The sequence below is a fragment of the Epinephelus fuscoguttatus genome, linkage group LG10 (genome assembly GCF_011397635.1).
Source record: "Epinephelus fuscoguttatus linkage group LG10, E.fuscoguttatus.final_Chr_v1".
NCBI classification, from domain to species: Eukaryota; Metazoa; Chordata; class Actinopteri; order Perciformes; family Serranidae; genus Epinephelus; species Epinephelus fuscoguttatus.
In genome coordinates, this window is record NC_064761.1 from 31,700,276 (window position 1) to 31,726,994 (window position 26,719).

Here is a 26,719-nt window from a genome sequence, read left to right on the forward strand (position 1 = left end):
TTCTTTAATGACCTATGACCTGCACATATCCAATATTTCCAGGGGGTTGTGAAGTCCAAAAATCAAAGTATATTGATTAAGGTCATATGTTATTTTTTCACAATTCTCAACATGTTTTTTATGTAATGACATATTCTGCTTAAATCCATTTTTGTTGGCGTTGAGCCTTTCAAAAGTAACACTTTAACTGAAATCGAAAAACTTTGCTCTCGTTTGTGACATTCCTACCACCTCTCTAACTGATATAACTGATTATCAGGTGCAGTCTGTTTTTTCCCACCATTTTAGTTTATTTTTAAGTACTTGTCATACTCCTATTGTTAAACATTAGGAGCAGTTTTTTGCTTTTGCTTCTTGAAAACACTTATGTCTTGCATATATGTATAATTCCCCACTTATCTAATACTCTTATTGTTCTAAAACTGGGCCCAGTGAGTGACCCTGACCCAGGAAACCCACCTGTTGTCACTGGTTGTGAATTGTTAAATCTGTGGTTACTCTACAAAGTGTTAACTACAGTTTGAAGCATTCTCTGGTGAAGAAATAATTTCTTTTGGGGTTAAATTGAGTTGAATTGAGACAGTCCCCATCACACCAAACGTCTGCAGTAGACTGAACACTTAAAACTGCTTTATTTTACTGCCATTTCTGCTATAGCACAACGTAGCCGTGAGCCTACGGGTGTGGTAATTATTTCTTAATGATTTCATGCCCTTATTGGATTAGTATGCTGCCTACATGTATTTATATTCAGGCAACAGAGATATTTGTTCAAGGAAAACTCATTTAATCTGATAAATCACTTTATTTAAATCGGGTCAATTCAGCACAGCCCTACTTTCACATCTCTGTGCACCTGTTAAATGTATACTATGCAGGATTGTCAGTTACTCTTTGTAAATGCGCCCATCAGCATAAGTGAAGGTAAAAGCCAACCCCAGATTCACGTTTGCTGTTTCATGTTGCTATATTTATGTTTTTCAGCACTGTTTTCTCTGGGATGAATGCTGCTTATGATCTGACACCTGTTTGCTGCCTTTTTATAAAGCCCCAGCCTCACCTGAGCCTCACCCATGAACATCTTGAACATAGAAAATAAGAAAATACAGGCAGAGGGCAGAGTCTGCAGATAAATGCACCGCCACACACTGCTAGTAGGACATAAATGATGACGGAGAAAGATTACTTCTCTACGAATCTGTATGACAAGTATACTTTTAATCTGCTGTGTAAAGTATAATTGTGTTACTTTAATTGATGGCTAAATTTTGATGTTGGAAAGAAGTTTTAAGATGCTGCTATTTGGTTCTGAAAAGCACTTCCTCTGACACATTGAGACCTTTGGTGGCTCACTGTTATAGCCATCTTCATGATTTATTAAGAGTAATGATACAGTGAAGTCAGTGAGGACAAGCAAGACAACTTTGGTACAATTATTTAAACGATGTTGTGTCTTAGAGCCCCTGAAAGCAAAGCGATATAAAGAAGTCTTTCATGAAATAACCAAAACTATTCTAATTTTGGAAGAAAATAGTTTGTACATGTACAATTCCATCACTTGTAATAGGAGCTGGGAATGATTAATATAAAGCAACATGTTTAAAGTGCAGCATTGTATTACATAACTCACAGTGGCACTGCTCAGCTAGCGACCCAGGCTCTAGCACTGCAGCTCATGTATGTTTGGTGTTGGTCATGTTGAGTTTTCACCTCAATTTTTGTGTCCAGGTCATGTGATACCATCCTGTCCATTGTATATTGTTTGTCCTGTTGTTATGTATTGTTATGTACGAGAATGTCATGCAGCTGTGTGCAGCACTTTTTTTTTTGCCCAAGACAAATTTCATTCAGGACAATAAAGTTTATCTTATCTTTAATTTCACGTCAGTGGTTCCCAACTGGTCCAGTCAAGAGGTACAGATTTCACCATAGTCATCAGTTCAAGGTCCACACAGTTGAATAAATTCAGCGTCATTGTTGCATTTGTCCATGTCATCGCGCTAGTTTGCTGTCTCTGTCAGTTAGCTGTCCATTTGCTACTCACTCTACAGTTGGAAACGACACTTCAAAGTAAAAGCTCTGTGCTGGAATTCACTGTACATCAAAATCTAGTATGTTTTTACAGACTTGACACATTTATGAGTCACTTGCGGTCCATTCAGAATGGACCCACAACCCACCAGCAGGGAACCACTGTTTCAAGTTATGAAGAGCAGTATATGAATGTTCGAATTGTTATAAACAGGAAGAGTGGAAATGGCTTTTAGTCCAATCAAATGCACATTCTTAGTGTATTTTTGAGCATGGTACATAATGCAGACTGATAGTTGACCACTTACACCCATCACTGACAGGCGAAGGGAATAACACTGATCGTCTTGATACAATGCAATGTTCTGGTGGGAAACCTTTGGTCCTGGCATTCATGTGGGTGCCACCTGACACACACCACTCATCCAAACACCAATGCAGACCAGGTACCCCCTTTCATGGCAGCGACACTGCTCGATGACAGTAGCCGCAAAAACTGTTTAGGAATGGCCTGAGGAACATGACAGTGTGCCAAATTCCTAGACCCTAATCTGACCAAGCATTCGGTGGATGTTCCAGAGGTACCTCCAATTCACAGTTAGGCCTCCTTGAATCGAATGCGGCTCTGACATGTCAAGGCATGAACCAAGGATTTCTAGGGGGATGTCCCTTGGTGTCTGCCAGCAGGGCGTTGGTGGCCGATCCTTTAGGACCTGTTGGTTGTGAGATGGGGTACCAGCATGTCCCACCAAATGCTTGGTCAGATTGGGGTCTGGGGAATTCGGAGGCCTTGTTGATGCCTTGAGCTCTTTGTCATGTCCCTTTGGCCATTCCTGAGCAGTTTTTGTGGGGTGGTATGGTGCATTGTCCTGCTGAGGGGCCACTGCCATTGAGGTGTACCTTTGTCATGAGGGATGGCACTTGGTCTATAACAATGTTTGGGTAGGTGAAGTGTATCAAGTGGCATCCACCTGAATGCCAAGAGCCAAGGTTTCCTAACAGAACATTGCATTGTAACGGGATGATCAATGTTATTCACTTCACACGCCAGTGGTTTTAATGTTTTGGCTGATTGATATATGTTGCACTTGAACTACCCAGCATGAGTCCTTAAGGGAATGACTTCAATTCAAGATGGACTGTCTGTATTCGGAGTGAGCCATAGCTGACTGGTCACGCTCACAACTGTCTCGGGGTCTGTAAACGACAGGTATTGCAGGCACATACAGTCCTCCCAGTTGAGAGCCGACTGATCCTGGATCAGCCCTCTCTCGGCCAACTTCATCACCAGCAGGGCTCGCTTGATCGTCAACCAGTTGTGTACGGCGGTGGTCATAGAGCCTCTGTGATTGAAGAGTGGGACCCGTGGCCCCCAGAGGAGCACCTGAAGCATGGCCACCATGTCGGCCATCTGTGGCCCGCTGCTGTCACTATGGAGCAGAGAGGCCAGATAGAGAAGGCCCTGTCGGTGTGAGGACATGAACAGGGTTGGAGCTGAGCCCAGAGGTGTTTGGCTCTCCTGCGAGTGGAAGCAGTATTGAATTAGGTTTCCAATCTGGGATTTGATGTAGGTGAGGGGGTTAGGAACAGACAGAGCAGATGACAGCGGGGTCAACACCACACGAGGGGAGCCATATGTCTTCCATAACATCTGGATCTTTCCTTGTTTCGCCACCTGTACCCGCTCCATTTCATCTTTCCATCTGCTGGTCTTGAAACTGCTCTTTATTTCAGAGGCATCATGCTCTAGCTTGTTTTCTCCCTCTTCATTCTCCCTGCTGGGCCACACTAAAAAGATCCCCCGAGGTCTGAGCTCAGCAGCAGTGGCGCTGATGTACAGATGTTGTGAGCCCATTAATACCTGCAGCAACAGAGCACATACCTGTCTGTCGTAATCCAAACAATCTGTGCTCTGCAGAGAGCTGCTGTCCTGAACAAAGTCCTCCAGAGTGGCTTGTGGGAAGTCTCTCTCAACGCTCACAGAGAGGCCTCTCTGGAGGAAAGACTGAACTGAGGGCAGACTAATGTTCTCATGAGCTGTGGCACACTCAGTGCTGCCTCCACCTGGTGATTTAGCAGCAGTGCAGTCCGACTTGAGAGGAAAAAAGGGATCTTGGTTTTGTAATATGCTGGATTCACTCCTCGGGGTGCTGCTTGTTTGGAATTGAGTAATAACATCTTGCACGTTGACATGCGATGGCTGGTGTTTGGTGTGAGCCGAGGAAGCTTCGTCAGTCTGCTTGTGTGCCTGCACAGAAAGAACAACAGACACTCATAAAACTGAAGTTGTAATTAAGAAACACTTGCACTGTGTGAAAAAAAGATGCCTCATTTAGCCTTCCTGTTGCAGTTGTGACACCTGATGACAGTTTAGAGGAAGTGTTTCTGGCACCGCAGACCGTATGACAGTTGCCAGTCTCGATAGAGATCAAGTTTGTATGACTGGTTGCTGTGTGCAATGTGCATACTGTTTTGTTCAGCACAATTTCAAGGGCAATGTGACCGCAAGTGAACAGCAGAACATTTTAACATCATGCATTAACACACAGAACGTACTGTTAACACTGCACAGTGAATAAAAGATATGTAACATTACCCTTAAACCAAGCATCCTCCCTGGAAGCTTGGGGCTGTGCAGGGTGTAGTAAACCGTGTCGCCGATCTGCTTTGGCTCGCTGCCCTCACACAGCAGGAAATCCTCAGGCTGGTATGAGATGACGTCCCTCTCTGCGGCCTCTCCTCGCAGCAGGATCCCAGCCTCCACGTTCTGTGCCATGCTTCTCAGAAAGAGAAGGTGGCGATGCTGAATCCCCTGAGAAACAACCCTCTGGTCATCAAAGGTGCTGAAGAGGTGGGGCAGATGCTCATCTGGGGTGTCAAAGGACAACTGGGAGAAGGACTGCAAGGAGACAGGACTCCCTCTGATTGGTTGAAACTCTTCTATCTCCTCATGGAAGTAGATGTTGGGTATGGGGGCCAGCATGTACAGGGGGTTGTCAAAGTTTTGAGGGTATCTTTGCAGTGGAGACGGAGGACAGAGTGGAGGCGCCTTGGTGCCAGGGAGGGAGACAGTGCGGGCTAGCTTCTTCTTTGGAACAGGCGGTGGGGTGCCATCTGAGAAAAATCTCTCCAGGTGTCGGGAGGGATCTGAGCAACACAGTGAGGGGGATTTAGGTCAGACTTGAACAGTGAGCAAGAGCAATGAGCATGCAACAGTCTGGGGGCGTCTGCATTGTCAGTTCAACAGTCTGCAAGTCACCATAGTCTATCTGAAAATCATATGCATGTTTTTGAAAGTAAAAGTTTCAGATGGTTACTTCCTCTCTTTCAGTTCTCACGAAAACGTTGAAGTGAGAAAACTGAATCACACTTCATAGTAAGATGTATCTTTTCCCATTACGCTGAACTGCATGCGTGAGTTGTGTTTTCACAATTGGGGAAGGACAATACAGTAAATGATGCAGTGCGTTACAATGACATTAGGACATGAGTACTTTCAGTTACCTAAACTCACTTCATCATTCTGAGGAGCTTACCGTAGCGTTGGTGTATGGGGCACTGGGCTGCATGACAGTCAGTGGGTTCGGGGAAGACATCGTTGCATGCGTAGTTTTGATGCAGGAGTCCAACAGAGCTGAATATAAGACAGTCAGACTCCACACTGGAGTTTCTAGAGGAATGGCTCCTGTGTATGGAGATGCACAGAATAACAAAATCATCTAAGTGCATGCAGTGCAGGATACTTGACATTATCAGATAAAGGATATTCAAATGAAGTATGTGCAGTCTGATGGATTAGACCTAATTAGAACCCAATAAGAGAATGTGTAGAATAATCACAAAGTTGTAATCAGATCTACAGTTTGTTGGTCTTACCTGCGCTGTTTGAGAGGCAGTGCTGGTGGTTGTTCCTCCGCTCCGCTGCCAGGACCAGACGCCATCAGGAAACTGCAAAGTTACAACACCTAATCTGCCCCTCCACCGCTCACACGCAGTTCACTGTTGTCACTGAATGCAGCGTGTGTGAAGCTTACAGGTGGCCAACTCGGCATGTCTCTGAAACACTTCCCGTTTCTCTCAGTAACTCCCTCCGTCACTTTTTTCTCTGCCTCTTTCTGTCTCTTTCGTCTGTGTAGTTGCATGAATTTTTTCTGCTCTTGTTATCTTTTAATCAGCCCTGAGCTTGAGGTCGGTACCGGAAAGGTGGTGTGTGTGTTCTGGGGGCATAACTCTGTTCTCTGAGCTAACCTCAAGTTTACAGAACGGGGAAGAGCAGATATGGCAAAGCCCCTTCAATTTGCACTCTTGCCTCTTTCTTTCTCAGTTGATCTACATTCGCCATGTGTAGCCTCAGCATGAACTTCTCTCTTTTGGATGATGCAGTTTGAGCCTTTACACATGCAATGCCCTCTTCAGGGCTGCTTGCATGTAGGAGTGTATGCTTTCTCTGACTTAAAAGGAAAGGCTAAATGGTGAAGCATAAGACTGAGATGATTCACCATGTCTCTGTCTTGCACAGCTGGGTCATTTTGGAATTTTTTTAGTGAATGTAAATTCTACATGTCCTATAAATGATGGCATAGAGGAAACACTTCATTCTGAGGAACATTTAACACTATAAAAAATATCCAAGCTGACCTCCTGTGACCGATGCTGTGCAGTGCATTTAAAGTTAATGACTTATTTTTAAAATAATAATCTAAAAAAAACACGTAATTGTCTCTGCACACTGCTCTTTTGTTGAGAGGTCAGAGGTGAATCTTGCTAAAACACACTTAAGCAAGACATGTTCGTCAAAATGAGAACAGTTTTAATGCCGCCAAAAGACAGAATAATCAGGATTTAAAGGGACAGTTCACCCCCAGATTAAAACTACCTCTTACCTGTAGTGTTATTTATGTCTAGATTGTTTTGGTGTGAGTTGTTGGAGATATCGGCCATAGGAAATAGATGGCATTTGACTTGTGGTGCTCAAATTACCCAAATAAACCTCAACAGCAATGTCTCTTTCCAGAAATCATGACCTGATTACTCAAGATAATCCACAGACCTTGTTGTGAGCAGTTTCATGCCTGTGACAGTATGAGATTTAAGCATTAATTGTGTCCTCCTTGGCTGAGTTGTAACATTAGCTAGCAGTAGATGTTTCCTTTTGCACAGTGGTACAGTTGGTGCATGTAATTTGGTGGAAAGAAAACATTTCCTTCATGAAACTGCTCACAAGATTATCCTGAGTCATAATTCCTGGAAAGAGACATTGCTGTTGAGTTTACGGCGCTTTTAGCACCTCACACCTAAGGGTCCGTGTCATTGGTTCGACATCCCATTAGTCCGACTGTCCGCGGTGCTGAACGGCTCGTGGCGGGCGTATGGTGCGCTGCAACCGGCTTAAGGCGGAGCAGGCTCACGGCTTATGTGTTTGTCACTTTCTTTTTCATTTTAACCCACACCATGATCTTTTCCTGACCCTAACCAAGTGTTTTTTGTGCCTAAACCTAACCAGACCTTAACCACAGGGCATCATGATGATTTCGGAACGGACTTTGGAACAATGAGTTTAATATGATCGGAACAATGGGATGTCAAACCAATGGGCTGTCGAACCAATGGGCAGTTCCCAAGTCTAATGCCATCTAGTTCCATTACATTCAACAGAAAGCAGACATCTCTACAGCTGATATCTCCAACACTCAGCAACACACACAAAAACAAACTACACTGATAGATAGCACTACAGGTAAGAGGAAAAATATGTATTTTTGATTGTGGGGTGAACTGTCCCTTTAACGACTTGGATGACTGTTCACCCCTTTAGCTCCAGCTGTAATTAAGAAGACATAAACTTAATCATCTAGATCTTCTAATACAGTGATCAGAAATTAAATCTAGACAGCAATATCAGAAAAAGCAAGTTAACTTAAGAGTCTACAGTTATGCTAGTGGCTCTGGGAGGTTGTGCTTAGGTGCAGAAGTTCTTGAGCTAAATGCTACCATCAGCATGCTAACATGCTCATAATGCCAATGCTAACATGCTGATGTTTAGCCAATGTTTTAAGTGTAATCTTTATAATGTTCACCATTTTAGTTTAGTGTGCTTGCATGCTGATATTTGGAAATGTCATTAGTTTTACAGGTATTTCATTGGGCAAACTGAAAATTTCACCTGATGGTGCTAGGCGAAAAGACATAACGTAAAAACTTAAATTAATAGCCCAAGCTACTATTAACTTAAAAATACGATCAAATTGTTCATGTGAACCAGTATGAATACTACTTGTATAACAATGAGGCTTTGAATAACTTATCAATTACAAATCATTCATTTAAACTAGCTCCGAAAGACAAGGCATCACAATCCATTAATTGTCGGGATATTCTAGTCTGCACTGAAGTGGTGGACTGAGCAACAAACAGATCAACATTTCCACTCCTGGAGCAGCGTGCTGCTAACATAGCTAAACATGCTGCCATAAATGGTGAACATGCGTGGAAATAGAGCCCATTAAGCATCTTGAAATATAATAAATCACAATGAGCGTTAATATCCATAATCAGGAAAGAATTTAGGTCGCACACTGTGATGTGACCCATAAAGAGACACAGGAGAGAGCCACGTAAACAGACTGTAGTGACCATATTTAGATATCCTAATAGGTGCAGTGACACTTGTGTGATGTCAGTGACACACACATGGATCTATAACACAATATTTCATTATCTGAGTGCTAATTAGAGTCTTGAGGCCGAGCGTGTGCTGCTGAAGTACCCCTATCCCAGAATGACTCACATCATCTGGGTTAAGGGCAGTCGTCCCTGAAATGATTCTCCACCGTCATTTCTGCTATATTTAGTGACAAGACTGTTTCACTGAAAAACATGATGACAATGTGTCAACACGTTGTGACTGACAATGAAGTGAACCCCAGTATATTACAAATCTAAAACAGCCTGATAAGGATCTGAAATGGAGCTTTGTTACAGAAAATCTGCGTGTGATGATGAAGTTTCAATATTAAAGGCTTCTCCCAAAATGACTCTAAATGTCTGCTGCAGTATGAATCTGATCAGTTGAAAATAGCAGAGGATATTAAAGGGACGGTTCACCCCAGAATCAAACGTACACATTTTCCCTCTTACTTGTAGTGCTTCTTATTAGTCTAGATTGTTTTGGTGAGTTGCTAAGGGTCTGATATTGGCCTTCTCTCTAATATAATGGAACTAGATGGCACTCAGCTTGTGCTGTTTAAAGCGCCAAAAATATACATTTGAAAAACTCAACAGCAATGTCTCGTCCTAGAAATCATGTAGTTTCATGTAGGAACTGTTCTCTTTCTACCAAACTACACCTGCTAACCGTATCACCCCTCAGAGGGAAGTGTACATCTACTCATGGAAAAGAAGATTCTTCTCTGCTGAGCTGTTTCGTTAGCTAGCTCAGTGGTGCCAGGTGATTGTGAATTGGCTGCTAGCTCACTGAGCACCACTGAGCTAGCTAACACTGCAGCTCAGCCAAGGAGAGCCCCATACATGTTAACATTTTGCAAGCCTCTCGTCCATGAGTAGATGCACGTTTCCTTCTGCGCAGTAATAGAGAAAGAAAATAGTTCCAACATAAAACTGCTCACAACAAGATCTGTGGATTATCTTGTGTAACCAGCTCGTGATTTCTGGAAAGACACATTGCTGTTGAGTTTTTCTAAGTATTATTTTGTCACTTTTAGCACCACAAGCCGAGCGCCGTCTATATCCATTATGCTCAAGAGAAGGCAGACATCTCTACGGACGATATCTCCAACACTCTGCGACTCACAAAACAATCTAGATTGATAAATGGCACTAAAGCTAAGTGGAAAAATATGAAGTTTTGATTCTCTTTAGGTACTAAATGAACATATGGTGTGCATTTCAATCCCCATACTGCCATACTATATGCTAGCAAGGTTTTATAGTGTTCAGTACATGTTATGTCAAATACAGTATGCCAAAAGTACCAGGATGTTCTATTACATCCGTTCAGATGCTTTTCTGGCTTTTCTGACCCACAGAAAAGATCTCCTCTGCACAGTGAAAGATACATTACATAGACTGTCAGAAGTCACAATGATGGATGACAGCGCATTCTGTTGACTGATGACCAGTTGATTAGTAATGATAGGAATATTATGTGTTTAATTGAATAAAATAATCATAAATATAACCAACAACAAATGAGCTAAAGTATTAAATAACAATGCTAGAGAAATGTATAGCCTCTGTAATTTTACTTACGTGAACATAATATGTTAGAATCTAACTTACTGCAGAATAATAACATCAGAGCTGTTTGGGTTGACCTCAGTCTCTGGTGAACAGTATTTGTTTTTATCTCCAAGCTAACTGATATAAAACCAAGAGAGTAAAAGGTCAGGGCGTAACGTTATGAGGAAGTGGTATGTCCTGATTGTGTTCATACCGCATGCAACAGTATGTACTCTATAAGGTCAGCCGCAGCACCTACTAAAAGTAAAAAGAAAAAGTATGCGACTTGGAATGCACCCAAATTTTACAGAAAAACAAGTGATGGTCATCAAGTGAACATGTCAATCAAATCCAAAATATGAAGGAGCATATTGGTGCCTTTGAGTTCTCCATCAATATAACAGAGAAGAGTGACATTTTGGTTTTGTAAGAGGTGGCATGGCAGAACAGGTTTGGGAGCCACTGCTAGATGAGATTATTATTTATATACAGTGCCTCCATGAATGGATATATAAACTTTCCAGTTCCCATTTTTTAGGTACACCTGGTGAAAACTAATGCAGCCTAACACAACAGCCCTGTAATAAACCCTATGATGTTCAGCACTTTATATTTTCTTCACCCCATTTATATCATTGAGTTAGAGTCACTAAAGGTAAATTAGATACTAGAAACACCTCTCAGTAAAACACAATACAGTTTAATAAACCGTGGTGTATTAAAGAGAAGTTATGAAACTGTTCTGAACTTCGCTGTGTGTTTGCGTTCTCAAAATTAAATTACTCATCTCTTTTTAAAGAATGCTTTTAAACGACTGAGCAGTTCGGGAATTGAATGAGAGCGGAAACCCTTATTTGGCTTAAAGCATTATTGTAAAATCTCTTATGTCATGCACATACAAAAACAACAACATGGGGAGTAATTATAAATTTAGATCACCTTAATCTATTCTTGTGCTCAGGGACTCATTTTTGTATTTTCATTGCCCTGCACTTAGAGCAGAGCACTTTGCATCATAATTATATTTACCCACTAAATTTCAGTGCGTGGGAGCTTTGAGGATGCAGGCTACGAGGATGCATTAGTCGACCGTCGTTAAGGGCGTCTGCAGCGAAGCTCTTCATATGCTAAGAAGCAAGAACTGCTTCGTTTCTCCGCCTCGGGGACGAATCAGCACACATTCATGCGAGTTCACAGCTCTGGCTCACTGCGGAAACTATACAGACGTATTCAGCGAGGGCCTGAATATAGGCAGACAGCTTGAGAGCAACTGACATTTAAGATCCTGAAAGCGGTGGAGGAATTCATTAACCTTAAATTCACTCTGCCTGTTATGAGAGTCTTAAAGGTGACCCTCCATGCTCCTCAAGAAAACAGGAACTTTGAAATAAAATAGAACGATGAAGAGACTCAGACATAATGCACGCAGTATCACAGCAGTCTGTTGATGTTGGTTTATTTTTCATGAATTTTTACAGCTTAATCATACTGACATTTTTGTCCACTGACACGAGACAAAAACTGTATTCCATAACATTTATACATGAAAAAATACACAATATAAACCAAATTAAGGCGTATTAAAGCACTTAGCATAGCTACAAATCAGTCTCATGATTTCGTTCCTTATGGCGGGAGGTGAAGTGTTTCCTTATAACCTCATAGAAGCGGCGTTTGTGCTTGCCGTCTTGGTGTCTGAGTGCAGAGGAAGATGAAACTGTAGTGTTGATGGAGGAGGAAGAAGCTTTCATCTCTCCCTTTACTGATCTCTCTTTGCTCTGTGAGTCAGTTAAGTCTTTAGACAGCCTCCTCTTGTCTCCTGGCAGGTGAGAGGAGTTGTTGTTTACTGTCCTCGTCACAGGAGCTTTGTTAAGAGAGCATGTGGTCTCCTCGTCCTTGTTTGAGCGCCGTAGCCCGGCTTGGCAGAGAAGTGCCTCCTCGCTCGCCATCTGCGGGCTCTGGCTCAAGGTGACGAAGCCGTATGGGGTGGTGACTTTGGTCAGGTGTGGCAGGGAGAAAGCAGCTCTGCTGGCGGGGTCCAGGCAGTCTTGGGCCTCGGTGAAGGAGCAGGGGTAGGACACCTCCCTCTGAAGAGCAGATCTCCTCTGGGTGAAGGGGTCGGAGACGCTCCGCTCAGCCTTGCGGTCTGACAGAACCAAACCGCAGGCTGTGAATGATGTGGATGATGAAAGCGTGGAGCAGGCCAGAGAAGCACATAAAGATGACTCAGTCCCAGAGCTCCCTAAGCCTTCATCTGTCTCCACATCATCCTCCTCTGTCTCTTTGTCCAATGATCTTAAGCTGTTCTGCACTGACAGACTTGGTATAGTGAACTGTGGGATGCTGTCAGGTGTCAGGATATTTGGATAAATGTTCTCCCGGCTTGTCTGGAAGTCCGATCCCAGAGAACACCCGAAGGACCTTGCACCACTGGTAGCCCACAAGAGAGCACGGATCCCTGCGCTGCTGTGTCTGCGCAATGTGGAGAAATCATCTGAAGCTTGGGTCCCACTGCAGATAGCTCCAATGCTGAACGTCCGTGTGACTGTGTTCTTATCCATCACTGAATGCTTCTCGCTGTCTTTGCTCACAGACTCGGTTGTTGAATGGCAAGAGGACGGATGATGAGCAGCTTTTATGCTTCTCCACTTCCCACATGTTGTCCTCCACCAAATGCATCAACAGATGCGTAAATGTGACGAGAGCCAGAGGCGGAAATGGTTACCAGTTAAGGAGCTTTTAAAGAATGGAAGCTCAATGACAGGCCTCCCTCTTCAACCTCTTCATATGCTAAGGAGCAGCCAGAGATGCAGCATCTCACTGCCACCGCATCATGTTGCTAATTATAGTGAACTGACCAATAAACCTGTCATTGTTTAATGGTTTCATAACAGCCTCCTTAAGCCCAAGATGATGTCTTAAAAATGTTTGTTTCATGTGACTCCAAATGTATTTGATTTAATACAGTATTTTAAGGTAAACAGCAAATCTACACTGACCAGCAGGAACTCGGGAATGTTTGGCATCTTTGTTTGAGAAATCCATAAAAGTGAAATCCATACTTACTCTTACTCCATAAGAGTTAAACCTAGAGAGAATAGTTGATACATTTTCTGTGTACTGATGAATTCACTGCTCTAATGTGCAGCAGGATCACTTCTTGTTAAGAGGGACTTTACATATAAACGTAGTAATGGATTTCTAAATATCTGGTGCTGCCCGAGAAGAAAGAAATCTTACAGTAAACATTTTTAACATCTTTTGAAATGTTTTTTTTTTTTTTAAATCAAGTTATGTATTTGGTTTTTGTTATTTTCAGATTTTAGAAATTCTGTTTTGCTCATTTTAAATCATTACTTATGGCCTATCCAAGTTGAATTATTCATGTAACTTCAGTTTTACTTTTTTGGTTCTTTTTACAGGGCCAAGGATGAAAGTATCGTTTGGGGGGACACACTGGTCCATAAAGTAGCCTATACCCCTGCAGCCCCCATGAGACAGGGGGCCTGGAAGTCCAACCAGGCCACCCCTGCCTGTCAACAACCACTTCAACACATTCTCACTTGGCCCTCGTCATACATCGACGTTTGATCATGGGCCTTCCACGTCAAGATGCAACGTGCAAAGTTCCCTGGTAGTGTTGGTTGTTGATGCTCTGGTAGGCTGTGTCAACTTCAGCCTGTTACATGTTACATGCATTGTCTTCTTTCAAGATACACGTCGGTTTTCAAAGGAAATTTACAGTTTGCATACAGCCTCTTTCAAAATAAATGCACTACGTCAGTACAACACCATGAACTGACGTGTTTTCCTTCAACAACAAAGCACATGGCTACACATTTGTACAGCTGAAGTATGTAAGAATCCCTTTTGACCTACATCGCTATAAGAACATTAAAATTACAATTTTTTAAATTCATTTCCATATAATTTTTGGTCAAAGCCACAGGTGCCTACCCCTGGTTTATGGTGTAAATTCTGTCAAAATAAAACTCCTCAGCTTCTTTTATGTTTTCATTACGAGTGACAAATGCACGTTCTAAATATTGTGCATCATTATGCTGATGAAGAATTGTGTATCATGTGTATATGATACTATTGCAATCATTATAACTATTAAATATTAATATTATAATTTTAATTTTCCTAAACCTTATGCTGTCACTTGTTTTTGCCCACTCACCTTTCCTCTGTACATGCTCTTATTTAATGCACATTTGTGTGTATGTGTCTGCTCGTGTGTCAACGTTTGTTTGCCTGTTACATCATTTGTGGAGATGTGTGTGGGTGTATGTATTGTCTGTGTGTTATGGTACATGTATGGGGGAATCAGTTGACATGCTAATTGCAAATCTGAATTGGCGGCCAGAGGGAGGATTAGCCATGAATACATGACCCCCAGATATGTATATGTGTACTGTGCTGTGTGATGCTATATGTTGTGTATGTTATTTGTCTTAAATTAAAAAAAATACAAGTATATTGAAGGAGATGTCATCCCTTCATCCCCTCTAAAAAAATCTACACTTATTACTAGATTTAATGTACTGCAGTCAAACGCAGATAGTTTTGAATATGCAGTTTAATAGTGAGATGATTTCTATTAACTCCCAGCAGCAGCAGCAGCAGCATCGGTCACGTGGCCCCCATTTCCCGGCCTGTTGCAGGTTAATTGGCGGGAGCTGCTGATTGGTCCGCTCTGATTGCGCCAGGTGCATGTGTCCTTGCTGATTGGCTACACGGTGGCAACATCAGGGTACATTTCACCCTCCAACACCCGCACACACTTTAGTCCTTCATCTTCTCCTCCTCCTCCTCACCTCAGGCCGGTAGATCCACCAGGCTTTGACCCGCAGCAGGATGACACTGGAAACCCACAGAGACGCCGTGGAGCCCGAGCAGGCCGACAACCCTGAGGTAGTGTGGGACAGATAGGTGGTGTGGGACGACTTGTAAAATATTATAAAGACATGTTGTGGTAGTTGTGACCTGTGTTGTCTCTCCCTCTGCAGGGCAGCGTTGTGAGGAGAGACGGTGTGTTCCGCTCCGTGCTGCGCGGCCTCCTCTGGCCCTTCGGCGTCGTGGTACGAGCTGCAGCTAATTTGTGTTAGCATTTAGCCTGTTAGCTTCACACACGACCTAACATGGCTGTCACACACACAGGTGCGCGTGTATAGAGGGTTTTGGTGGGTGCTGGGCTTCCGGCAGCCACAGGAGAAATCCTTCGTGAACCCCGCGGTGCCCAGTCCCGCACGCCAGAGCCTCGCCGGCCGGAAGCGCCTGCACCGGGTCACCCGGCTGCTGCTGGCCATCCTGCCCCGCCGGGTGCAGGGCGCCCTGGGGTACCCGGTGTCCAGCAGCATTGGGCGCTCCCTCTCACCAGGTATGGAAGTTTGCTGGATAATCATTGAGCTTACCAAAAAGTTTTCCCTTCAGCAGGGGCCTTCCTAACACAAACCACCACTCACACCAGCTCTCCCTCTGTATCTCACATATCACTTGGTCTGTGCCTATTAGAGTTGTATTTATATACCTGTTTCATGATATATAAGTTCATGGCTATCATACTGAGTACATTTGCTAACCTATGATAGTGAAATACATGCAACTGGATGTTTAATCTTCCTTTATTTTAGTTCTAGGGGAGACTTCTTAGACACTTCATTAACAAAATGGTTTCAGTTATAGTAACAAAATGCTTGTAAAACCAAAAATAACCTTCAATTTTCAGTCTTTTTTTATCAGTCATTCAGACTGATAGAAAGAAACTCTTTAATACCATGAGACTGTTGTTTTCTGAGACTGTTATCATACTGTTGCAACCCTAATGCTGATAATCATTTGCATCAGTTTTCAGACCATTTGAAGGAGCGAAGCATAGAAGACTGCTTGTATAGGAGTCATAGGATTTAGTAGCATCTCATGTGCCAAGCTTGAACTCCTGCTGAAGATTCCTTCAGTGTTCACAAGGTTTTTACCAGGAGCTGAATTATCTGAAGAGCTCTCTTCTCCTCCAAAACAAATGGGACCAGGTGATTAAACCAAGTAGAAACACTTCCTCTGATGCTGGTCCGCTCTTTGCTGATAGGTTGCTAGTTCAGCCTGTGCTCACCTTTTTTCCGAGCCAGGCTTTCAGGAGGTTTTTACAGAGAGCTGAAATATCCCAGGTCTCCTTCCCTCAAACAGACCCTGTCATTTTTAAATTGGTGAACACTGAATAAAGCAGTTTGACATTACAATCAGTTTTTCCCATGCTGCTAATCGCTTATTGGCTGCTATGGTGGCTCATGCCAATGGCCCTATCTAGAGCCAGTGTTGAATATTTGTCTGTGTTTACCGTAGCAACATGGCAGACTCTGTAGATGAGGACCTGCTCCCTATATAGATATAAACAACTCTATTCTATATAACGAAAACACGGTGATTCTTATTCCCCTAAATCCTACGCAGTGGACTTTTAAAAAGGGGAAAAAAAACACTTGTTCCTGGGCCCTGTGGCGTACCTAGGCAAAATCTGCCATCTAGGTTTCCAAATTACCACATAGGGCCAAAAACAACTTGTCAAACTCAACTCCAAATACTCAAATGTTATTGTACTGTGCATAACAGTAGTTTGCAGAAGTATGATTTACTTTTTGACCTTTTTTAAATAGGGATGTAAAACTTTAATGTGTCTAGAGGCCTGAGGGAACCACTTTCTGAAACTGAGTTTGTTTCCCGACAGAAATCCGAGTCTCTCCTACGAAACCTTGTGGAAAGGGCAGCAAGAGGAAGCAGGATGAGTTGGATGAGGATGAGGAGGAAGAGGAGAGTCAGACCTGGGTGGAGGCGCTCACTCAGGAGCTCGCTGAAGACGAAGGCCCAGAGATGGATCCTGACTATGAGGTTAGTGCTCGGGATGAGTTTGCTCCTGTTTCACACTGTGCTGTGAATTAAATTTTATGTGGAAATGTGAAAGTGACTTCGTCAATCTGAAGGGAGATGAAGGAATATGTGTCATTGGTATCAAGTGTCTCTTTCTTTTGGTTTATAATGCATGAATACGTTCTCTTCTGTACATCACCACACGTGCGGTGTCTAGTGCAAAATGTGTTCACGCTTAAAGTAGCACCTGCAGTCACACAACCTGATCTAAAATTCAAAAGCCCTTAACATTCCCGATAATGGAAGGAGGTGTCACTCTCTTAATGCTGACCATCTCTCAGCCTAGTACCATAGAGACTGAGAGTGAAGAGTACCGCTCGCACAACAACACCGAAAGCGACATTGAGGTTCAGGAGAAAGGCGTTGTCATCGAGGACGTGAACACGGTAAGATCTGTGGACCCACTGTTAAAGAAATGGCATACATGAATAATACAGAGATGAGCGATGCACTAACTTGACTCTTGTGTTTTGCAGGAATTTGAGGTGTCAAATCCATCAGAAGTCACTTGCCCTGCTGTTGTATATTGATAAAATGTTGTATTGTTTCAGTGGTTTTGTATGTTTATATATTAATTCAATAAAACTTTGCCCTTTGCCTTGACATTGTTGTGGCTGTCCACTAGATGGCAGTAATATTTTATTCAACAACTGAGCTGACAGTGTGAAGGAATGACTTTCATATGCCATCAGTACTTTCTATGAGGGTTGTTTTAAATGCAGCTCTTGGTTCATTTTAAAACCTTTAATTTGATTTAGTTTCTCAATTGATTGGTGACTGAGGTTGCTCTAAAATGTTAGTGGGTCTGTACAGCTCTGACCACATGATGCAGGTGATGTCAACTTTGAAAAATTAAACTGTTCCTTTGCAGTTTGTTGCAATAAACTTCATTTTGTTTGTTCATTAGTGTGATGGTTCCTGTGTTAGGTTAATTTCTGGATACTTCATGGCACTGATCATGCTCACAGCTGTTATCTGCCTAAGCTGTAGACATGGATGTCTGTATCATGCTTTGCCCCTCTAACTAAATTTCCTGCCACTACCACTCCATCAGAGCATGTCCTCTTTATACTGAAAACAAAATAAAAGGCAATGGTCCTCAATAACAGGACCTGAAGGTGTTCATGGGGTCCCCAGGAAAAATGGGGAAACTATTTTTACAATTAGTCATTTTCCAGCTTGTACAACTGGAGCTGCTAAATGCACCTGCACTTCTATAGCATCTTTGTAGTCATCTGACCACTGGAGCACTTTTTACACTGAGACACATTCATACACTGGTGGCTAACACTGCCATACATGGTGGTCTCACACACACACACACACACACACACACACACACACACACACACACACACACACACACACACACACACTGGGGTTCAGTATCTTGCTTAAGGATGCTTTGACATGTGAGCTGGAGATCAAACTACTGATCTGAACGACCCACTTTATCTCTGAGTTGCAGCCTCTCAATTATACATAAGAAAAAAGTCATTACCTCTGAAGTCAAACCAGAGCAAGTGTAGGCTGGAACCATGGCTTATTGCATCTACTTGTTTTGTCTTTAAATGTAGTGTTCCCTTTAGATTTATAAAATGAAAGAATTAGAATTTGGTTTTATATTTGCTAATCTGATTATTTTAAATATTTTTTAAATCTAAAGTGTAGTACACACTCAACATTCCCAATGTGAGTAACAATGGCTATTGTGATCGCAGGTTTCACTTCCCCCACAGGTATCCCCTCAGCTGTAGTCACCAGCTATAGAATTGTGGGTTGCGTTCAGTTTGACAAAGGGTTGCAAAATGTTTATTGAAACAGAATCCAGGTGTTCTGCTTTTTAGTAAGGCAGATCGTAATCCAATTCAGTTCAAAGAGACTTTACTGGCATGATAAATGCATGTACACTGACAGAGCAAGTGTGAAATAAAAAAATAAAGATTTACTTGATTTCGGTTTATATACACGTCGCTGCTGATTTGGTATCACCTCTCACACACACAGACACACCAGCCTACAGAAAACGTTCCTCAAAGCCTGTCGCAGAACAGTGTACCTTGTTTTCAGGTTGAGTGTGTGTCATATTATAAAAAGGTAGAAGAAAAATAAGTGTACAGATAAATAAAAAGGTCCGCATTGTCTCTCAAAAGCTTTTCATCCCTGTGACTCAGTCAGTGACTCAGTCTCTCATCTTACATCAAACATTGTCCTTTTCTCCCATTTCTCTTGACATCGCTCCTCCTGAGTCCTCATCCTGTGGGTTAACATTTCCATATCATATATGTCATTCACAATTTTCTGCCACTCATCTAATGTTGATGGGCCTGCCTTGTACCATCTTGTCACGATGGCCTTTTTACAGGCTTCCATTAATATTTTCAGTCAGTATCTGTCTTCTCTAAACACAGTTCCTCCTGCCATATTGCCTAAGTACAGTATCATGCATGATCTAGGTATATCATAGCCCAAATTTCTAATAATCCTATGAACAGTTTTGAGGCAAAGTCTTAACAAATGTGTCTGTAAGAACCACTGATAGAAGGTAATAAAGTTTAAACATCAAGTTGCTTCTCGTAGGAATTAAACATTTTGTTTTTATTTATTTTATTATATAACTGTGCTGTTCAGGACATCCAGTGTCTGTTTTGATTTGTGTCTGCATTTCAGACGAAAGACGCCATAACGAGACGGAGGTAGAGTCAAAGCAGATGGCCTCTGAAAGCAGTGTGTGCTGAGAGCTGACTGAGTGAACAACATTCAAAGTGTGTCATAGAGGCTTAGGAGTTAGTCATCAGCGGAGAGTTGCTTCCTATGGACAAAAATCCTTGAGCCGGTAAACCCTAAAAATGATTAGGACCTCGTTTTGCCTGGTAGTGTTGCAGTTTTTCAGTCGGATATGCCAGATTGTCTTGATGGCGCCTCAGAGAGCAGGGTCACATTCAGATGTATGGGTCATATGTGGCAGTTTTTTAAATATAATCTCTAATTTTCATCTGTCATGCAAAAATGCAGGGGTGATGTTGGAGATGTAAGCTCTGTTGACTTTAAACCTGTGACAGTGGATGCACCAGCGCTATTTTTGACTTTAAGCATGTGACTTTCAGTTGTTTGCCCCGAGTTCATCCAAGCAGAAAACGGGTGTTATCACAGCGCTCATCCTCCCACCGGCTCTGTGCTGCAGGTGAGGGTAAAGCTGCTGCCGTGCGGCTCTCTTATGACTGGCATCAGGAGAGGATGAGGAGTGTAATTTCGTGCTGCCCACAGAGCCGTGCCTTTTTCTGTCCACTTGCACACAGGCAGCTTCTGTGTTCACTGCTGAGTGTGAGCTGTGTTTACGGGAGTAGGTGGCAGGCTGCTGTGAAGAGCCCCGCGAAACCTCTTGAAAATGACTGAACCAGTGCTTGTCCTTGTCCAGCAATCAGCACCCACTCTCCCACACTGTGGATGGAGCAGAACAGATCACGGTTAGAGATGAGCTAATGCTGCCCTTTTGTTTCCTCGGCACAGGCTGTTTTTTTTTCCCCAGTTTATCTGGTTTGGATGTAAATTGTACACTTGAGGAAGAAAGTGAAAGAGGAAGCACTCGTCAAACTAACATTGTGTTGAGCTGTTATTATCTGTGAAGTTAGAAGGCAAACACTGATTTTATACAAATCAATTTATTAGTCATGAGGAGCACTCAGCCTGTGGAAACATTAGACAAGTTGGCAGAAGAAAATGTTGGTATTGTACATTAATGCAAACCATGGATACATTACATTTGCACATTTCATTACCATGTCAATGTTTCTGAAGAGGCGTATCACATGAGCTAATTGTCGTTGTGAGGTTGAGGGGATGGTTGAAGGGGAATCATGACGCCTCCCAAGCTGCAGACTGCAGGCTACTGCTTAAAACCAACAAACAGCAAAGTCATTTGTTTTTTAGCGAGTCATTGCTTCGTCTTTCAGCTGCTTTTTAGCCTCCAAGAGTGGGTATTTTAATGCAAAACATGATCTTCTCCAGATCATAACGAAGTTTTTTTTTGTGCTTAAATATAACCTCACCTGAACCACCGCGTTGTTGAAACATAAAGTCTCAATGTATCCGCTACATACAGTACAGACCAAAAGTTTTGACACACCTTCTCATTCAATGCGTTTTCTTTATTTTCATGACTATTTACATTGTAGATTCTCACTGAAGGCATCAAAACTATGAATGAACACATGTGGAGTTATGTACTTAACAAAAAAAGGTGAAATAACTGAAAACATGTTTTATATTCTAGTTTCTTCAAAATAGCCACCCTTTGCTCTGATTACTGCTTTGCACACTCTTGGCATTCTCTCCATGAGCTTCAAGAGGTAGTCACCTGAAATGGTTTCCACTTCACAGGTGTGCCTTATCAGGGTTAATTAGTGGAATTTCTTGCTTTATCAATGGGGTTGGGACCATCAGTTGTGCTGTGCAGAAGTCAGGTTAATACACAGCCGACAGCCCTATTGGACAACTGTTAAAATTGATATTATGACAAGAACCAATCAGCTAACTAAAGAAAAAACAGTGGCCATCATTACTTTAAGAAATGAAGGTCAGTCAGTCCGGAAAATTGCAAAAACTTTAAATGTATCCCCAAGTGGAGTTGCAAAAACCATCAAGCGCTACAACGAAACTGGCACACATGAGGACCGACCCAGGAAAGGAAGACCAAGAGTCACCTCTGCTTCTGAGGATAAGTTCATCCGAGTCACCAGCCTCAGAAATCGCAAGTTAACAGCAGCTCAGATCAGAGACCAGATGAATGCCACACAGAGTTCTAGCAGCAGACCCATCTCTAGAACAACTGTTAAGAGGAGACTGCGAATCAGGCCTTCATGGTCAAATAGCTGCTAGGAAACCACTGCTAAGGAGAGGCAACAAGCAGAAGAGATTTGTTTGGGCCAAGAAACACAAGGAATGGACATTAGACCAGTGGAAATCTGTGCTTTGGTCTGATGAGTCCAAATTTGAGATCTTTGGTTCCAACCGCCGTGTCTTTGTGAGACGCAGAAAAGGTGAACGGATGGATTCCACATGCCTGGTTCCCACTGTGAAGCATGGAGGAGGAGGTGTGATGGTGTGGGGGTGTTTTGCTGGTGACACTGTTGGGGATTTATTCAAAATTGAAGGCACACTGAACCAGCATGGCTACCACAGCATCCTGCAGCGACATGCCATCCCATCCGGTTTGCGTTTAGTTGGACGATCATTTATTTTTCAACAGGACAATGACCCCAAACACACCTCCAGGCTGTGTAAGGGCTATTTGACCAAGAAGGAGAGTGATGGAGTGCTGCGGCAGATGACCTGGCCTCCACAGTCACCGGACCTGAACCCAATCGAGATGGTTTGGGGTGAGCTGGACCGCAGAGTGAAGGCAAAGGGGCCAACAAGTGCTAAACACCTCTGGGAACTCCTTCAAGACTGTTGGAAAACCATTTCAGGTGACTACCTCTTGAAGCTCATGGAGAGAATGCCCAGAGTGTGCAAAGCAGTAATCAGAGCAAAGGGTGGCTATTTTGAAGAAACTAGAATATAAAACATGTTTTCAGTTATTTCACCTTTTTTTGTTAAGTACATAACTCCACATGTGTTCATTCATAGTTTTGATGCCTTCAGTGAGAATCTACAATGTAAATAGTCATGAAAATAAAGAAAACGCATTGAATGAGAAGGTGTGTCCAAACTTTTGGTCTGTACTGTAAATACATACAAATGTGACATATCTGTGGTTTGCAGAAATGTACAACATTTATTCTGGCGAATGAGTTGGAAAACATTAGCGTAACGTTTTCTGCTGCTGTTGAGGAGCTCCATCACGTCTTAGATCATAACCTTGATGACATCATCAGAGGTAATCTAGGTTTGGGTTTAGAGACAGAAAAAATTACACAAATCACAAAATTAAAGTTTCATTTGTGTTACATGGATGTTTACAAGGCAGTGAAGGTGTAATGAAACAAAGCTATTACATTATATTATGGGAAATGAAGGCTCCATAGTGGGGACTAAAGGGATATCAGGGCCTGTGCAATTTTGACCATTTTTAAAGTCAAATATCCAACTGTATGCAAGTGCAATAATTAAGACACTAGTTGTAGTCTCGAAATTAAAGGCATCTGAAATAGCACGCATACTGATGCCAACCTCCTGAAATGTCACTAGTATAACGTGATACACATTGGCATATGCAGCCAGTTTGTGCCAGGAATGTCTAATGAGCTGTAAAGTTAGCAAGCACCAGCAGTTTGCTTATCTGCAGATGCCTCAGAGGTGCGTGTTTAATAATGTACGGCCTCTGAGCGACAAATATTATACATGACTCGAGAGAAGCAGAACCGAGCCGCGCTGGATGTAGGCTCTGCGCCAAAACATTTGATGTTCGCAACATGGGCAAAGCAAGACGACCAAAAGGCCGCTCAACGGACTGTCAGCGTCTGCACATATTTCATGCCTGTTGTAGCCATGCCAGATAACGTTATCAATTCTATCAGCATGGCAGACATCGATTCTGTCTAGCTATTTATACTACTTATATAAAGACATAGAAATGGGGTAAAATCATATCCTGTTGGGGGTGGCAGGAGCCTATCCCAGCTGACATTGGGTGAGAGGCAGGGTACACCTTGGACAGGTCGCCAGACTATCACATGGCTGACACACCGAGACAGACAACCATTCACACTCACATTCACACCTACAGACAATTTAGAGTCACCAATTAACCTGTATGTCTGTGGACTGTGGGAGGAAGCTGGAGTACCTGCAAACTCCACACAGAAGGGCTCCCCCATCCCAGGGTTCGAACCAGGAATCCTCTTGCTGTGAAGTGACAATGCTAACCACTGCAAAAGTGTCATAAAATGATGCCAACATTCATCCAAGACAGGAAACTCAACGCCTCTGACAATCTCAGTATTTAACATTATGACCCTCATTTAACTTTACTGCGCTGAGTGGCGTCTGGGTGAATTTGTCCACTCTGTGTGTCTGCATGAACATCCAGCTGCCTTCAATTCCATTAATTCCTGAAAACACTTGAAGTTGTTTTGACAGTGAACTTTGTGTGTTTTTTTTGCTTTTTGCTCTCAGATGTTTTTCACCTCCTGGCGCTCAGGTGAAAAGGCAGCCGCCACCTTACTGAGGCAGCACATTGGTATGAATTAAATGCTTGATGTGTGTGTGTGTGTGTGTGTGTGTGTGTGTGTGTGTGTGTGTGTGTGTGTTTGTGGGAAGGGCAGCAGTGAGAGCTGGATACAGAACAGGAACTGATGGTCTCTGGGGGTTCTCATGGCTGTCTGAACGTTTGAAGGGTAGACTGCTCAGCGGAGGCAGCGATAGAGAGCATCGACCTCTATCTCTGGTGTTTGTAGCCAGCTGGAGACCGCTTTTAAACCAGAAAGCTCTTTCTTTGCCTTTCAACAAGCAAGGTGAAAACACAGCGTCTGGAAGGGGGGGCTATAAATTTCATGCACAGTCCCAGGTGAGCCGCAGAACAAAAGGCTGCCTGCCTCATGCGGTGAATGTAGTGGAGGTCTCGTTGCTCTGTAATGGATGGCTGCATGCGGAGTGATTTGTTGAGGTGATCAGTTTAGATGCAGGGTGGTTATGTTGCAGGCAGCAGGGGTTTTCATATTATGTCACAGCTTTTATCACATTTTATCTGATTTCATGTGAGCCACTCTGGTGTTGATGCAGCACAGATTGTTATAAAACCTCTCACACACCACACACCCAGAGGCTGGACACACTGCAGAGCCACAGCTAGGACCTGACATCGGCTTATTGTCACCTTGAATGAATGGCAGCAGGTGCCGGCTGCTCCCCAGGCCCCCAGTCTGACCTGCAGGCTATTATCTGCCGCATTACAATGTGGCTCTGTAATGTCAGCCAACAGAAGCGCTCAAACTCTCTCCCCTGCCTCCCGCTTTTCCGCTGCAACCTGCTCCACCGCCCCTCTCAACACTGCCATGCAGCGTGTTTCGCTTTACCTCCAGCCTAACGACCAGCTGTCCCCGCAGATTTTAGCAGCATCCATCATCTTCAGAGAAGTAGAGCAAGAAAAGAGGCATGAAAAATGAAGCAGACAGATGGAGCCTTCAGTTAGTCGTACACTTTGATGCTGAGGACAGTAGCGAGGGCTCTTGAAAAGTTTCAGAGCAAAGGAAACCTGCATGGAAGTCAGATCTCGTGTAATCGATGTTGATTCAAGCGCCGAGGAGTGAGCGCAGGATCAACTGGTGGTGGATGAGCAACTGCTACCTCGGGGCACTGTCTCTCAACATCAAGCCAAGTTGTCAGAACAAGAAAGAATCGAGTAAATTTGTTTTAGAGATAATTTGACACGGCTCCGTTTTTCATTTCCTTAATGTTGGTTTTATCCCCTCAAATAGTTTTATGTGATAATCTGATGCCCTGAACTATCACAGGCCAGCTTATCCTCAAAAGTCCCCCCTGAGCTACCCGGCAGCAACACCTCAGCTTCTCATCTGGATGAGTGTATTTTACGTCTCACCGCGCTCCTTGATCAATCCAGCAGGATTTAAAGGCTTTGCTAGCTATCTGTGATTGTGATCGTCCTTGTCTGAGCGAAGGTCGCCAACACCTCTGACTCACAGCAAACTGTGCAGGGCTCTCGAAGTGTGTGAAGTCAGCAAATCCATTCACACGTTTATGATGCTATTCTGAGACACGGCCCACAGACCAGCGGGGTCCGTAACAAAACCGGAGGGGCCAGGGCACGAAGACAAACAGTTCAGGATGTCAGACAGCTTGTAAATCTTTTCCTCACAATCAGGAGCTGCAGGGCATCTGATTTCTGTTCATAGCATTGATTGAGACAGACTCAGAGGGGTCAGTGATGTCAACAAACAGCTGCATGACTGAAAGGTACTTTTGTGTGTTTTTGATTGCACTGTTTTCATAGTCAGCTCATGAAATTTATTTTCAAGCTGATACGTTTAACTTTTGGCACATTGTTGCCCTCTGGTGGTGATGAGGAAGATTGTTCGGAAGCCTGATGTTTCTTTGAATTAGCCATCGTGGTTGCAGTGCAGTGGATAGCATTGTCACATCACAACAGGTTCCTGGTTTGAACCTGGGGTAGAGGAGGAGTTTGCATGTTCTCCCCTTGTCAATGTGGGTTTTCTCCGGGTACTCCGGCTTCCACCCACAGTCCAAAGACATGCATGTCAAGTTAATTGGTGACTCTAAATTGGCAGTAGGTGTGAATGTTAGCGTGAATATCTCTATGTGTCAGCCCTGTGATAGTCTGGTGACTTCACCCAGTGTCAGCTGGGATAGGCTCCAGCCCCCTGCAACCCCCAACAGGATAAGTGGTTATGGAAAATGAATGAACAAATGAATCTTTTTGTAGTCAGCGTATGAAATTTATGTTCAAGCTGTTTAACTTTTGGCACATTGTTGCCCCCTGGTGGTGATGTAGAAGACTTGTTAGTAGCCTGATGTTTCTTCGAATGAGCCATCGTGGTGCTCAGCAGCG

General features: G+C 43.2%; 3 protein-coding genes across 4 annotated transcripts in view; 1 reads left to right on the forward strand and 2 right to left on the reverse strand.

Annotated features, from left to right (window-relative positions):
• zgc:92140 (uncharacterized protein LOC447854 homolog) overlaps positions 1-26,719 on the reverse strand; it is a 670,238-nt gene that overhangs the window by 545,630 nt on the left and 97,889 nt on the right. The window lies entirely within an intron of this gene.
• Positions 762-6,218, reverse strand: peak3 (PEAK family member 3). Its single transcript, XM_049587232.1, has 4 exons — positions 5,908-6,218; positions 5,568-5,716; positions 4,628-5,178; positions 762-4,279 (listed from the first exon to the last, which is right to left on the reverse strand). The coding sequence occupies exons 1-4, from the start codon at positions 5,970-5,972 to the stop codon at positions 3,161-3,163; spliced, it is 1,884 nt and encodes a 627-aa protein (XP_049443189.1). The 5' UTR covers positions 5,973-6,218; the 3' UTR covers positions 762-3,160.
• The window catches only part of org (oogenesis-related gene), a 51,006-nt gene continuing 39,301 nt past the window's right edge, over positions 15,015-26,719 (forward strand). The window contains exons 1-6 of one of the 2 annotated variants that reach the window (XM_049587256.1): positions 15,017-15,186; positions 15,282-15,353; positions 15,433-15,652; positions 16,994-17,154; positions 17,475-17,579; positions 17,670-18,075. In XM_049587256.1, the coding sequence (XP_049443213.1) occupies positions 15,130-15,186; positions 15,282-15,353; positions 15,433-15,652; positions 16,994-17,154; positions 17,475-17,579; positions 17,670-17,723 (669 nt within the window). In that variant the 5' untranslated portion in view covers positions 15,017-15,129 and the 3' untranslated portion in view covers positions 17,724-18,075. Of the gene's footprint in view, positions 15,187-15,281; positions 15,354-15,432; positions 15,653-16,993; positions 17,155-17,474; positions 17,580-17,669; positions 18,076-26,719 lie in introns of those variants that run through there. The other variant, XM_049587257.1, reaches the window with a different exon arrangement.